Raw genomic sequence first — 13,062 nt, forward strand, 5'->3', positions numbered from 1 at the left:
TATTTTAAAATTTCCTGAAAATTGACAAAGAAAAATTGAGACTCATTGCTACTTAAAGAAACAGTTGTTCAATTAAGAAAAATACTGGCTAATAAAGACTTAGAGTAACTGGTACCATTATATACAAATTGCATATTCAAAGCCAATATATCCTTACGCTAGTGGAAATATGAGACTTTCCAAAATTAAATTGATTCAAACTCATTTTGTCTTCTCTCTTGTCCCAAGACACTTTCATGCCTGAAAGGCCAAGTTCCCATGTGAGTGGGGACTTCACAATGATGAAAATGTGGCTAGCGTTTTTTAAGAGGTTAACATTGGATTTCAGGTTCAGAAAGGTCTGGATTCAAATTCTTGTGACCACCTCTCAATAACTCTTTGCCTAGTTAAATTAATTTTCTGACCTTAATTTGTCTTTTATAAAAATTAAGCATATAATGGAATTTATCCCTTGGGTTGTTGCAAGTGCATTTGTTAAAGAAAGTGCCTTGACAAATCATATTAGCTATTGTTGTCTTTACTCTTTTGCATCTACAATATTGTCAAGCAAAGTTTGTTGTTTAAATTCTAATAGCTGATTAATATAAATTAATAGCTGATTTAGCCAATGATCCAAGAAGCCCAGAATCATCTTACCAAATATTAATGTTAAGGTAATTTTATTAAGGAACCTCATTTAAAGCAGCCACACATACAAAGAATTAGTGCCATGAATTCTTGGCAACTATGAATCTCTACCTTTCAATATCTTTTTTTAAAAAATCACTTAAAACACATTACATGATTAGTCTTTGCATCACATTAGCAGCAGAATATATAGTGGTTTGTAGTAGATATTTTCATTTACTCTTCATAACTTTTTCCATCCCAATCTGTGCTTCAGAAGACTGTCCCTTATATATTGCATCAATGGACATCCTTGCCCTCTGTCTCAGATTTGGTTTGATCAAGAACAGACACCAGCAGTAGATGTAAGAGGGTCAGAGCAGAATTAGGCTGGGGTGGCTGCCTTCCCCTACCAAAGAAAAGAGATCCTGGTAAGTGGCTTTTTTCTATAGTTTTAGCATTCCTGAGGCTCCAGTTAATACCCCTTCTCCTTTCTCTTCAGGACAAGAGACATGGAATTTCCATCATATGAGCTGCCCCACAATTTGTGAATGATTCCTTCTCTCAATTATCCCAATTTGAGCTGGGACTCTGACTGAGACACTGTTATTCACCCATTATAGTAAGTGACCCTGACAAAGTAAGAGCAAATCTTCCACTCATTTTAAGCTTTTCTTCATGGGTTCTGGTTCTCCTACTTTGTTCAGAAAACTCTACACACTGGAACTCAAAACACATCTAACTTCTGTAAGACTTTTTGAGTGATTGTCCTCTTGACTGCCCCCTTTACTTCATTGTTCCTTAGGCTGTAGATGATGGGGTTTAACATAGGTGTGATGACAGTGTAGGACAATGACACTAGCTTCTTGCTCTCAGGGGACTGGTTGGATTTGGGCCGTAGATAGGTCAAGCTGGCCGTTCCATAGAAGAGGGATACGACAATGAGGTGGGATGAGCAAGTGGAGAATGCCTTCTGGCGACCAGTAGCAGAGGGCATCATCAGGATGGTTTTAATAATGCGAGTGTAGGAGACCAAAATGAGGGAAAAGGGAAACATAATAAATAGTAGTGTGGAGGCAAGTGCTTGCATTTCATACATGGTCGTATCCTCGGTGACTAGTTTCAACACTGGGGGACCATCACAAAAGAAGTGGTCTATGGTGTTTGGTCCACAGAAAGGATGGGCCATCAACCAAGCTGTCTGTAGCATAGAGACTGGAACACCAGACATCCAAGAACCTATAGCCATCCACAAACATAGGGACCTATTCATTATGACTGAATAACGGAGAGGGTTGCAGATGGCCACAAAGCGATCATAAGCCATCATAGAGAGGAGGAAACATTCGGAGCTGCCAAAGAAGAAAAAGAAGTACATCTGGGTACCACAGCCTACAAAAGATATGATTTTCCTTGGGGACACTAGATCTACCAGCATCTTTGGCACCATGACCAAGGTGAAACAGACTTCAAGAAGTGACAAGTTCCTGAGAAAGAAGTACATGGGTGTTTGAAGAGCAGGATCCATACTGGTAACTGTGACAATAAGGAAGTTGCCCAACAAAGTGACCATATAGATGACCAGGAACAAAACAAACAGGGACACTTGCATCTCAGGGTTGTTTGTAAAACCGAGAAGAATAAATTCAGTCAGTTGGGTGTGATTTTCACAAATCATATCTTAGACTAGTTTCTTGCTAAGAATCAAAGCATATACATCAAAGGATAGTCTTTAAATGTAGATATAATCTCAATATAATAAGAAAATTCGTAAATGCATCTCTGTTCTCAGTTGTCTTACCATTCTATTTCTCTGAAGCAGAATGTTCACAGTAAGATTAAATCAAAGCAAAAGAAATAATTTGCATGAATCCTACTAACTGCTTATCACCTAGGTGCAGTTTTTCTCTCATCAAGGATCATAGTGTGCAGCTCAAATTCTTCATCAGAGGCATGCTATTTTTCAGGATGAAGTAGAAAGAGTTTAGACAACTAATAATTAAAATAGAATCATCTAATAATTTTAAAAAATATATCCAAGAGGCAAAAAGATAAATTATGGGCTAGTTTGACTTTTTTAATCTTGGATTATATAAATGATATGTTTCTACTGAATGGAGTGCATTTTATTCCATTCCATCCACTATACACACACATATATAAATCTATACATACATATACATATACTAATACATACGCATATATGTATATATGAGAAAAACAGTGAATAAACATAAGTAAACAAATAAACATAACTTATATTTATAATTTTGGTGCTTTACTGCAGTCCTCACAGGACTGCGATTTTTGATAGTGCCTCTCCGACCATAATTTCACTTCACTGGGCCCTAATTCTTATTGTGCACATAGGTATAGTCATATTATTTCAGTTGGGCTTTAAAAAAAAGCAAACTTCTGAACAAACATGACTTGCAATTGAGAAGTTCTCCTTCCAACACTCCTCTCAATTCCATCCATCAAAAGAGTTCTGCTTCCTACTGCGCTGTGACTTTGTTAAATTAACATATGTTAAGCGGAACTCTGGAGTATAGGATAGTGAGCCCTGGTTCAACAAAAAATCACAAAGGAAAGTAAATAAAGAAGTCTGTTACTCTCAGATCCTGGAGGACAGACCACTGGAGGAAGTCAAGGCAGAGTACAGGCAGAGAGAAAGGCTGGACCTGAGATGTATGCCTCTATTAGGGTCCAAGGGTAGAGTACTTTGAGGCTCCCTGGCTAAGGCCAGATTGGTTAATTCAAACCCAAAAAAGCAGGGTTTTAGTATGCTTCCCGTGGGGTGTTTTTTTAAGGGGGCACAAGGAAAAGGCCTGGGAGGTAGGGGAGACTTTATAACAAGGACAGTTGGGGGTGTCATATCAGAAACTTACATTTACTTATGACTCTTAGGCTGTTATCTAGGGCATGTGCTCAAGGGACAGGTTAATGTCAGTTTAAGGCCTCTGTAAGTGAGCTGCTACACAAAATTGATAACGACTCAGCAGTATCATGAATTCAGCTAAATTCTCAACAGATTGTTGAGAATCTTCTCCAAAACTGCATGGGCACAGGTGGGAGCTAGTCCCTTCCTATTGTGTGTCCACTGAAACTCCAGTCATGAAATTACTAATTCAATTATTATTATCTCAAATACTATTTCTAACTTGGAGTAGAATATTTTGATCAAAAGTAGAATTATACAAATATTTTCTGTTCAGGTCTTATTCAGCAATAGCATAACAAACATTAATGATCCCAAAAACATATGTGGGAAAACAATTATTCATGATGTTACACTGGAGATAAGCTGAACAATGTTTCATTTTTTTCAAATATTGGGGTTAGGTAAGTATGAAGTCAATTATTTTATAATACACTTCTCAAATTTAATTTAAAAAACTTAATTACTTTTTAATAGTCAAATCATATTTAAAATAGATTTCCCCTCTGAAAGTAAGGAGCTGAAAACTCACAGCCTACTTGAAGAATTCTACTTTTTAATTCTACTCTAATGATATATGTACCTTGGTAATATCTTGCCTATCTAATTTGCTCACTGTAGTTCTCAAATCAACGTCCTCTGTAACATAAGGAAAGGAACCAGTGATCCCAGGCTGCCCATGCCGATGAATAATAAGCAACAGACATGACAGTGATTGTGACCTTTCACCACGATTGCAAATCCTGCTTCAATACCATTCACATCATCAGTAATAGCAACATTACTCCTGGTATATTTAGCAAAACTTATAAATAGCTTCACATGCATTATCATGTTCACCAGCATTCTGCAACAATTCTAAACTTGTTTTGACTCAAAAAACACTCCATCATTTGAGGGAAAAAAAATATGGGAATTGATGAAGGTATCAAGATTTTATGAGTCCAACAATTTTTAGTGTATCTCTAAAATACCTCAACCACCACCGTCTCTCAGAATTCTGATATTGAAGTGGCAGAAAGCAATAATAGGTTGAACGGCTGGTCCCTGAGTGATCAAGGTCTATAAAGTACCACCCGTGGTCTCCACTGTGAGACAAGAATAAGGTTGGCCAAGAAAATTGTCAGTTTCTTTTTTGTTGTTGTTGTTGTTGAGAGTCTCCTGGATTTAATTTTTTCCCTGATAGGCACATAGAATTTATGCTAAATTTTTACTTTTCTGACATCATCATTCAATAGGAATTGAATAGTGTCTTCAACAAGTGATACCAATAAACTGTATCAAAGTACAAAAGAATGAATTTGGAATCCTACCTCCCACCATATATGAAAATTAACTCAAAATAGATCAGGACCAAATGCACAAACATGTATTTGTGAGAAATAATTCTAGCCAGCTTTCTCACAAATATATGTTTTCCCATAAAAATGATTACAAATCAATGCAATTACAGCATCAGTATTGGTGTACAACTTGAAGCTGAGATCATCATTCAATTTCTCTAACTGAAAACAGCACTTCTACCAACCCACAATATAAATTAGTAAAAATTGAAGAGCAAATAACCCCAAAGTCTGAACCATGCTTTGTATGGTTACAATACACAGCATTTCTTAAATAAACAACCACTGTTTTCTTAATACTCTCTTCTTTAGCATTCTGTAGATTTCTTGACAGAACAAAGGCTCTACTGCTTTTTATTTTCTTTTATTTTAATAAAGCATCAAATTACTCCTTTTTTCATATATAAATAAGTCTCCAAATTTATTTTTCTTTAAATGTTTTGGTTGTATACAGATGCACAGATAAAACTAGTTTTTTTTTTTTAATTGAGGAACAAAATAAATCATACAGAAATGTCTGGATATATCTTACCAAATAAAACCCCATATTTCTTCTTTAATTAGAAGTTTAATGACTTTTTTTTAAAGATAAGTAATATTTGTGAGAATTGTAAACTGATCTTGAAGTCTGTCACATCTCAAATCTTCAGAATTAAGCAAATACCTTCGACAGGCTAACCTGCTTTTCATCGGCGCTAAATGGTTGATTTATTCTAGGAATAATATTTAAAAGTGTGACTAGCCTTGGGGAAAATGATCCCTGAGACATTAGAAGGAACTGCTGGTAATTAAACAACTACTTTACCTCATGGGGAGACTATCGAATTTTCATGGAACCGTTCATATTTTCTTTAGGTCATAATGGCTGCAATTCAATATGTATTTCTTAATAATAGATATTTGTGGTGGGTCTGCAGGGCACAATGTCAATCCCTTGGGATTACAGTTATTAATAAACCAAGAGTATGTGAGGAACATAGATTTTAGCTTTCCCCGTAAAATTTTCTGTATTTTCTGTGGGATAGATTTTGGTTCAAAACTAATGGAATAAATTTGTAGTACACCCTTGAAATTTAAATAATTTAAAAATTTATTTTTTAATTCATTTAAAAAATATTATTTTAAACATATATTTTACTAATAATAATCTTTTTGAAAAATGATTTAATGGAGCAAGTTAAGATGGTAATTGGCATGTATTTTATTGTTTTATACCTTAAATAGTTTGCCTACTGGTTTGCTTCACTATGAGAAAACTATAAACAGTGCCAAGATTCATATATTGTTACATGAAAGCAATATCCTCTAATATCTAACATGGATATTTCCATAAAGAGATAAGAAATTTTTCTTTCTTTCTTTTTTACGCCTTAGACTATTTTATCTTTGGAGTTTCAAAGGCTACTTTAATTTAGTAGGCAGCGACATAACATTATTCTTCAAAGTGTTTTGCAATGAGCTAACAAAGCTGTGGGGATCCCTCTCTTTATTTTATTATGTCTGTTGTAGAACCAACTCATAATAAATATAAACTTAAAACAGTCATGAATTAGCACAGTAAGAATGATTCCAAAAAATTATAACAAAATCTTTGTGCGTCAAAAAGCCTTGAAAAAGCCCCAGGAGTTTAAGGTTAAACTATGTGTGAGCAGGAGACATAACAAACAGCTAGACAGGAAATTTTATCACTTCTAATTTTACTTCCTTCTGGAAAAGTAAAAGGGAAGCTTCTTATATTTGAATTTAATCCTACATAAGGATTAAAATCCTTAATCCTTATTTCCCAAGTAAACTAAATAACGTTATAATAGCTTAAAATTCTTTTTTTAAATCTTCAGTTGGATACACCTACCTTTAAAATAAGTAAAACATATCTATAATCATTTCAAAGAAAAGTTATAAAATATATTTGATCTATTTTAATTCATACCTGCACCAAATAAATAACTATAGACCATATGAAAGATATATTTGTGACACTGGGCAAGAAAAATCAAGTAAAAAATGGTGCATTACTGACTCATGTATCATGCTTTTGTTTTGTTTTAGAAATTTTTAAATAAAAGTTTTATTAGATCTCAACAAGAAGACTATGAAAATCCCCTCATCCAAAGATGAGGTAAGCTTCAATGGAGTTATTTTTGCCTTATCTGTTTCTAAATGACTATCACCTTCCCCCTCAAAAGAAATTCAAATAAAATACAGCTCCCTGTGTAGGTGTCCAAACTGCCATTCTAGAGTAATTGAGTTCCTTATCAAGTATTAATTTCTAAAATCAGATTGTACAACACATTCACTGACTATGTATCACTTCCATCTTGTGGGTAGTTCATCTTAAATATCTTAGCTGAAAATTCTTCATTTTGTTATAATTTTGGGATTTGCCTGGAAACAAGTCCATGATTCTTTTCCTATAGTTTTCTTGGTTCGCCTACTAAGTGGCAGGCACAGTATGCTTGAAAGGTAAAACAGACACAGGTTCCCATCTCAGAAAGATCATATTGTTTGTAATTTTCGTTTGATGAAATTCATGTGACCAATTACCTCAATACTTAAAACAATAATAAATATTGATTACCTCACAATTTCTGTGGTTCTGGAGTTCAGGAACAGATTATCTGGAGGAGTTTGGCTCAGAGTCTTTAATGAAGTTGCAGTCAAGATATGATCTCACTTATATGTGGAATCTAAAAAAGCCAAACTTATAGAACAGAAAGTAGAATAACTGTTTCCAGAGGCAGGACTGTGGGTAGGAGGAATGGGGAGATGTTGGTCAAAGGATATAAACTTCCAATTACGAGCAAGTTCTGGGGATCTAATACAAAGTATGGTGACTATACAAGCAGCTCCTTTTACTGTGCTTTGTAGATACTGGTGTTCTTTTCTTTTTCTTTTCCTTTTTTTTTTTTTTAACAAATTGAAGGTTTGTGGCAACTCCGCATTGAGCAAATCTATCAGCACCGTTTTCACAAGAGCATTTGCTAAATTTGTGTGTCTGTAACATTTTGGTAATTCTCACAGTATCTGAGACTTTTGCATTATTACTATGTTTGTTATGGTGATCCATGATCAATGATCTCTGATGCTACCATCGTAATTGTTTGGGGTGGGGAGTGCCACAAACCACACCTGTATAAGTCTGCAAACTTAAGAAATGTGACTACTCCACCAATCCACTGGCCATTCTCTCCTCTCCACAGGCCTCCCTGTTCTCCAAGACACAACAATTTTAAAATTAGGCCAATTAATAACCCTAAAATTAAGGTTACACTATTCTATTTTCAAAATGTGTGTGCAGGAGAGACTGTTTAGGATAACTCCTTCACAATAGCTATTAAATAGTCCCCTAGTTCTCCATCTTAAAAACATATTGAGTCAGAAAGAGAAAAACAAATATCGTATATTAACACATACATGTGGAATACAGAAAAATGGTACAAATCAACCGGTTTGCAAGGCAGAAATAGAGACACAGATATAGAGAACAAACATATGGACACCAAGTGGGGAAAGCTGGGCGGGGGGAGATGAACTGGGAGATTGGGATTGCCATATATATATTACTAATAAGAAAAAAATACCAAATTGTACACTTTAAATATATGCAGTTTACTGTATCTCAATAAAAGCTCTTAAAGAAAAAAACATATTGAATAACAATCATAAATAATCTTATTTTTTTTTCCCTAGGTATTAATCACCCATCTATCCCTTTCCATTTGTGGCCAAATGTTTCCAACACGTTATTTCCATTGTTGTTTTTTTTTTTTTTAATTTCTCAACTTCTATTTATTCTGGTTTGTCCTCTTATCTCTCTTTCAAAATGTTCTTTTCTGAAGTTGTCAGTGGCCAACGTGTAGCTGAAAATTAACAGATAACTCAAAGCTATTTTTCTTCAACTTATAAATATTTGGCACACTTAGTCACTCCTTTCTTAAATACTCTTTTCTTGCCTTAGAAAATACTGTTTTGCCATGATCCACTCCTTCATCCAAGTCTTTTGTTTTCGCGACCACTCACAAACTCATGTTCTATCGTTGCAGAAATCGGTCCATCGAGAAACCAAGCACCACACTCGGAAGTTTGGAGAACTCAGGTTTATTAAGCCGGCAGCACCAGATGAGCTAACGCTCCAAAGTTCTGGGCCCCGAACGCAGGGTGAGCTTTACTTTTATAGTGCACATGTTTACAGAGCATGGAAGTTTCCAAACAGAAACTTACAAGAGCAGGTGCAGTACATTTCATTTTTTAGCAAAACATCTTAAAGTTACATTGATTTGTTAGGTCATCCTGTTTTTCTGTTTTTCTCAGCCACAGCAAGCATATTTCATAAAAGCAAAACAAGCATGGAGTTGTTTTTAGCAGAGTGTAAGTTTCTAACTTTCCTCTTCACTATGGGCTTAGAGAAGGATATAAGAAATCATCATGGGATCTAAACTGCATATTTTGTTGTTATTGCTGGCAGGGCTCATTCTCATCTGGTCATCATTTCACCAAATGTCATGGCCTTTTTCCAAGTTATTCATGTCAAAACCAGATGTGAAGCAGCATGAAAGAGGACTTTTGACTTTCAAATATCTTACATTCAACCATATACAACTGACCATTGAACAATGTGGGGAGGAAGGGCACTGCCTCCTCTCTGCCAGCAGTCAAAAATCCCCGTATACCTTTATAGTCTGCCCTCCATATCTGTTGCAGTTCTGTATCCATGGATTAAATCAACCAAGGATCATGTAGTAGGTATATATTGAAAAACAATTTAACATTATAAGTGGACCCATGCAGTTCAAACCTGTGTCATTCAAGGGTCAACTGTACTCATCTTATATTTTTCATACTATTCCCTGGATTCAGAATTAGATTGAGAAGTAGTCAACACAGAGTTCAGATGGAGATTAAATTAGAAAAATGTAGCATCAGCTTTTCTTGTTTTGTTTTATTAATATGTTACTATAAAAACACATCAAAGAGGTTGTTTTCAAATCTTGGCTACTGTGAATAATCCTGCAATGAACAATGGAAGTGCAGATATTTCTTTGAAATAATGATTTTATTTCCTTTGTGTATATACCCAATAGCGAGATTGCTGGATCATATGATAGCTCTAATTTGAATATTTTGAGGACCCTCCATATACTGTTTTCCATAATGGATATGCCAGTTTACATTCCCAGCAACAGTGCACAATGATTCCCTTTCCTTACCAGCACTTGTTATCTCTTCTTTTGAATAATCACGATCCTAACAGACAAGAAACGGCATCTCAAAGTCATTTTGACTTGCAGTTCTCTTATGATTAGGGATGTTGAGCACCTTTTAATATACATGTTGGCCACTTATATGTCTTCTATGGAGAAATGCATATTTAGGTCTTTTGCCTATATTTTAACTGTATTATTTGGTTTTTGCTATTGAGCTCATGCGTTTTTCATATATTTTGGATATTAACCCTTATTGAACATGTGGTTTGCAAATATTTTCTCTCAATCTACAGGTTGCTTTTTCATATTTTAAAAATCATTGCCAAGATCAATGTTAAACAGGGATAGTATCAGCCACAAAAAAAAAAAATGAAGAGAATCCTGGGACAACATGGATTTAATTGGGGGGCATTATGCTAAGTAAATTAAGTCAGACATAGAAAGACAAATACTATATGAACTCACCTATATGTAATTAATAAAAAAATAAAGTTTCCCTGATCAGGACCATTTATTTGTACTAGTAACAATATAATTATAAAAAATGAATAAAGTAAAAGCTATCTGTGGGATTGCTGAGCCTACATTGTGTTCCGCACTGTGTCTACTGACATCATGAAGACATGAACAGTCACTGTCCATCTGAGAAACTTACAGAAAATTAATAAGGAAAAAAGACATACAGTTCAATAATTCTTTGAAGAACAAGATGTAAATCCATTAGAAAAACTTGGCTTCACCCACTGAAAGATGAGAGATATAACAGCAATAGATTATCCATGGAAAATGTATTCAAATAACGAAAATCACACTTACATTGAATGTTCATCGTTGTTTTCGAACAAATTCCTCTTGAGACAAATATAATTAAACTGTGCTGTGGATGCAGTCCCTATGGTCTCTAGTCACAGTACAAATACTCCTGATCTATCACCATGGTATAATTTGGAATTATAGGAAGTCTAGAAGCCTGACAAGGAAAAGAAAGTTTGCCTTGTGGTTCCTGGTATGTTCTCCCATTCAAATTTCCTGAAAAATTACACTGAGCTTATAGAAAGGACATTCTGCTAGTTTTGGTTTCCATGAACTTTAGCTGCCAAATTATGGTCTTCTTATTTTCAAATCATGATGAGTAAAAACATGGAAGAAAATGAATAGATAAATAGCGGGAAATATACTCCCTTTCAAATACTTAAGTGTGAATTTAAGGGAAAAGTGTGGAATTCAGAAGACCAACACATAGCACCTTTATATTTTACTCTCTACACTTACCTTTTAAGTGACTCCTTTACAATTAGAATGTTTTTATGTATATTACTCAACTAACAGCCTGTTGTATGATCAGAATATCGACAAGAAATAAAAAAGAAATAAGACAATGTAATTAAAGCCACTGTATTCTCTAAATTTGTGTCAACATCCAGAACTCAAAGGCAGGAAGAAATACTGCATGCATTATATCTGGCAGTCCTTTCAAAAGCTTTAGCAAAAGGAATGTAAATGTGTCGGTTCACATCTCAGAGCGCTGATCCTAGGAAAGTTCCTTTTTCTGAGTTTCATAGAGACCTACAGCAGGGGACTGGATTCCTTTAGGTAATATCTTTCCTCTCTGCCTTCTCCACAGATGTCTGGCTCTGAGCCTATAATGAGTGGGAACCAGTCCCTCTGCACCCATTTCACATTTGTGGCATTTTCCTCTCTAGCAGAGTTACAGCCTGTGCTCTTCGTTGTGTTCTTAACCATTTACTTGTTTACGGTGGGAGGAAACCTGCTCATCATCTGCTTGATCTGGGGCACCCCACCCCTGCACACTCCCATGTATTTCTTCCTGGTTAACCTCTCCTTTCTGGAGATGTGCTATATCACCAGCGTGGTGCCTCAGATGCTGGTGCACCTGCTTGTGGAGACCAAGACTGTAAGCGTGGGGGGCTGTGCAGCTCAGATGTACGTATTCACCATCTTAGGACTGACAGAATGCTGCCTGCTGGCAGCCATGGCTTATGACCGCTTCGTAGCTATTTGCCACCCCCTGCGTTACTCTCTCCTGATGGGTCCTGGTGTGTGTGTGAGATTGGCTGCAGCATCGTGGACCACCGGGGGCGTGGTGGAGTCAGCCCAGACCACGTGGATCTTCACTCTGCCCTTCTGTGGAACAGGAAAGATCCAGCACTTTTTTTGTGACATCATGCCTGTAGTGAAACTGGCTTGTGTTGATACCTCCTACAATGAGACTGTGTTGTTTGCTATCTCCGTGCTGTTTATCATGAGCCCCTGTTTCCTCATTCTGTGCTCCTATGTGCGCATTCTCGTGACCATCTTGAGAATCCCCTCAGCCGCTGGCAGACAAAAGGCCTTCTCCACTTGCTCTTCCCATATCCTGGTTGTTTCTCTCTTCTTTGGCACTGCCTTGTTCACTTACCTACAACCAAAGACTGCACACACTCCAGAAACAGACAAAGCGACTGCACTCATGTACACAGTGGTCACCCCTGCTCTGAATCCTGTTATCTACACCTTAAGGAACAAGGAGGTGAAGGAAGCCTTTCAACGCCTAACCCAAAGGAACCCTCTCACACAAATGCCCTAAAGTACTTATAGGACTGCAACCAAGAAATACGTGGACCTGTTTTATGTTTTTCAATGTGTTTAAGCAAAAGAGAACTATGCAGTACAATCATTAAAATGCTTACCATTTATTCAATCAACAATGTTCAATCAGCAAATTCACTTGAGCATCTCTTGTGTCCTGGATAACACTGATTTTTCTCAACTTCAATGGTAATAAGATTAAGGGTAGTATGTTTCACACTATTTGACTAGGGAAAATTAAATACTCTTCTTGTGGAAAAAATTTAAAATGAATATAAAGTAATTAACACATTTTATTGCCAAATATAGGATGCCATAGTTTAATTTCTTAAGTGCAGTACACGCCCTTGTTTACTCTGCTCTGTATACATCTTAATAATCA

The 13,062-nt window shown here is 35.9% G+C and overlaps 2 protein-coding genes across 2 annotated transcripts; one reads left to right on the forward strand and one right to left on the reverse strand.

Annotated features, from left to right (window-relative positions):
* Positions 1-1,333: 1,333 nt before the first annotated feature.
* On the reverse strand, positions 1,334-2,284 carry LOC130833678 (olfactory receptor 10A7). The gene has a single exon (XM_057703551.1). The coding sequence runs from the start codon at positions 2,282-2,284 to the stop codon at positions 1,334-1,336; it is 951 nt and encodes a 316-aa protein (XP_057559534.1).
* A 9,452-nt stretch (positions 2,285-11,736) lies between these two features.
* LOC130834072 (olfactory receptor 10C1-like) lies at positions 11,737-12,678 on the forward strand. The gene has a single exon (XM_057704158.1). The coding sequence runs from the start codon at positions 11,737-11,739 to the stop codon at positions 12,676-12,678; it is 942 nt and encodes a 313-aa protein (XP_057560141.1).
* Positions 12,679-13,062: the final 384 nt, after the last annotated feature.

The sequence above is a fragment of the Hippopotamus amphibius genome, chromosome 12 (assembly GCF_030028045.1).
Source record: "Hippopotamus amphibius kiboko isolate mHipAmp2 chromosome 12, mHipAmp2.hap2, whole genome shotgun sequence".
Lineage (NCBI taxonomy): Eukaryota > Metazoa > Chordata > Mammalia > Artiodactyla > Hippopotamidae > Hippopotamus > Hippopotamus amphibius.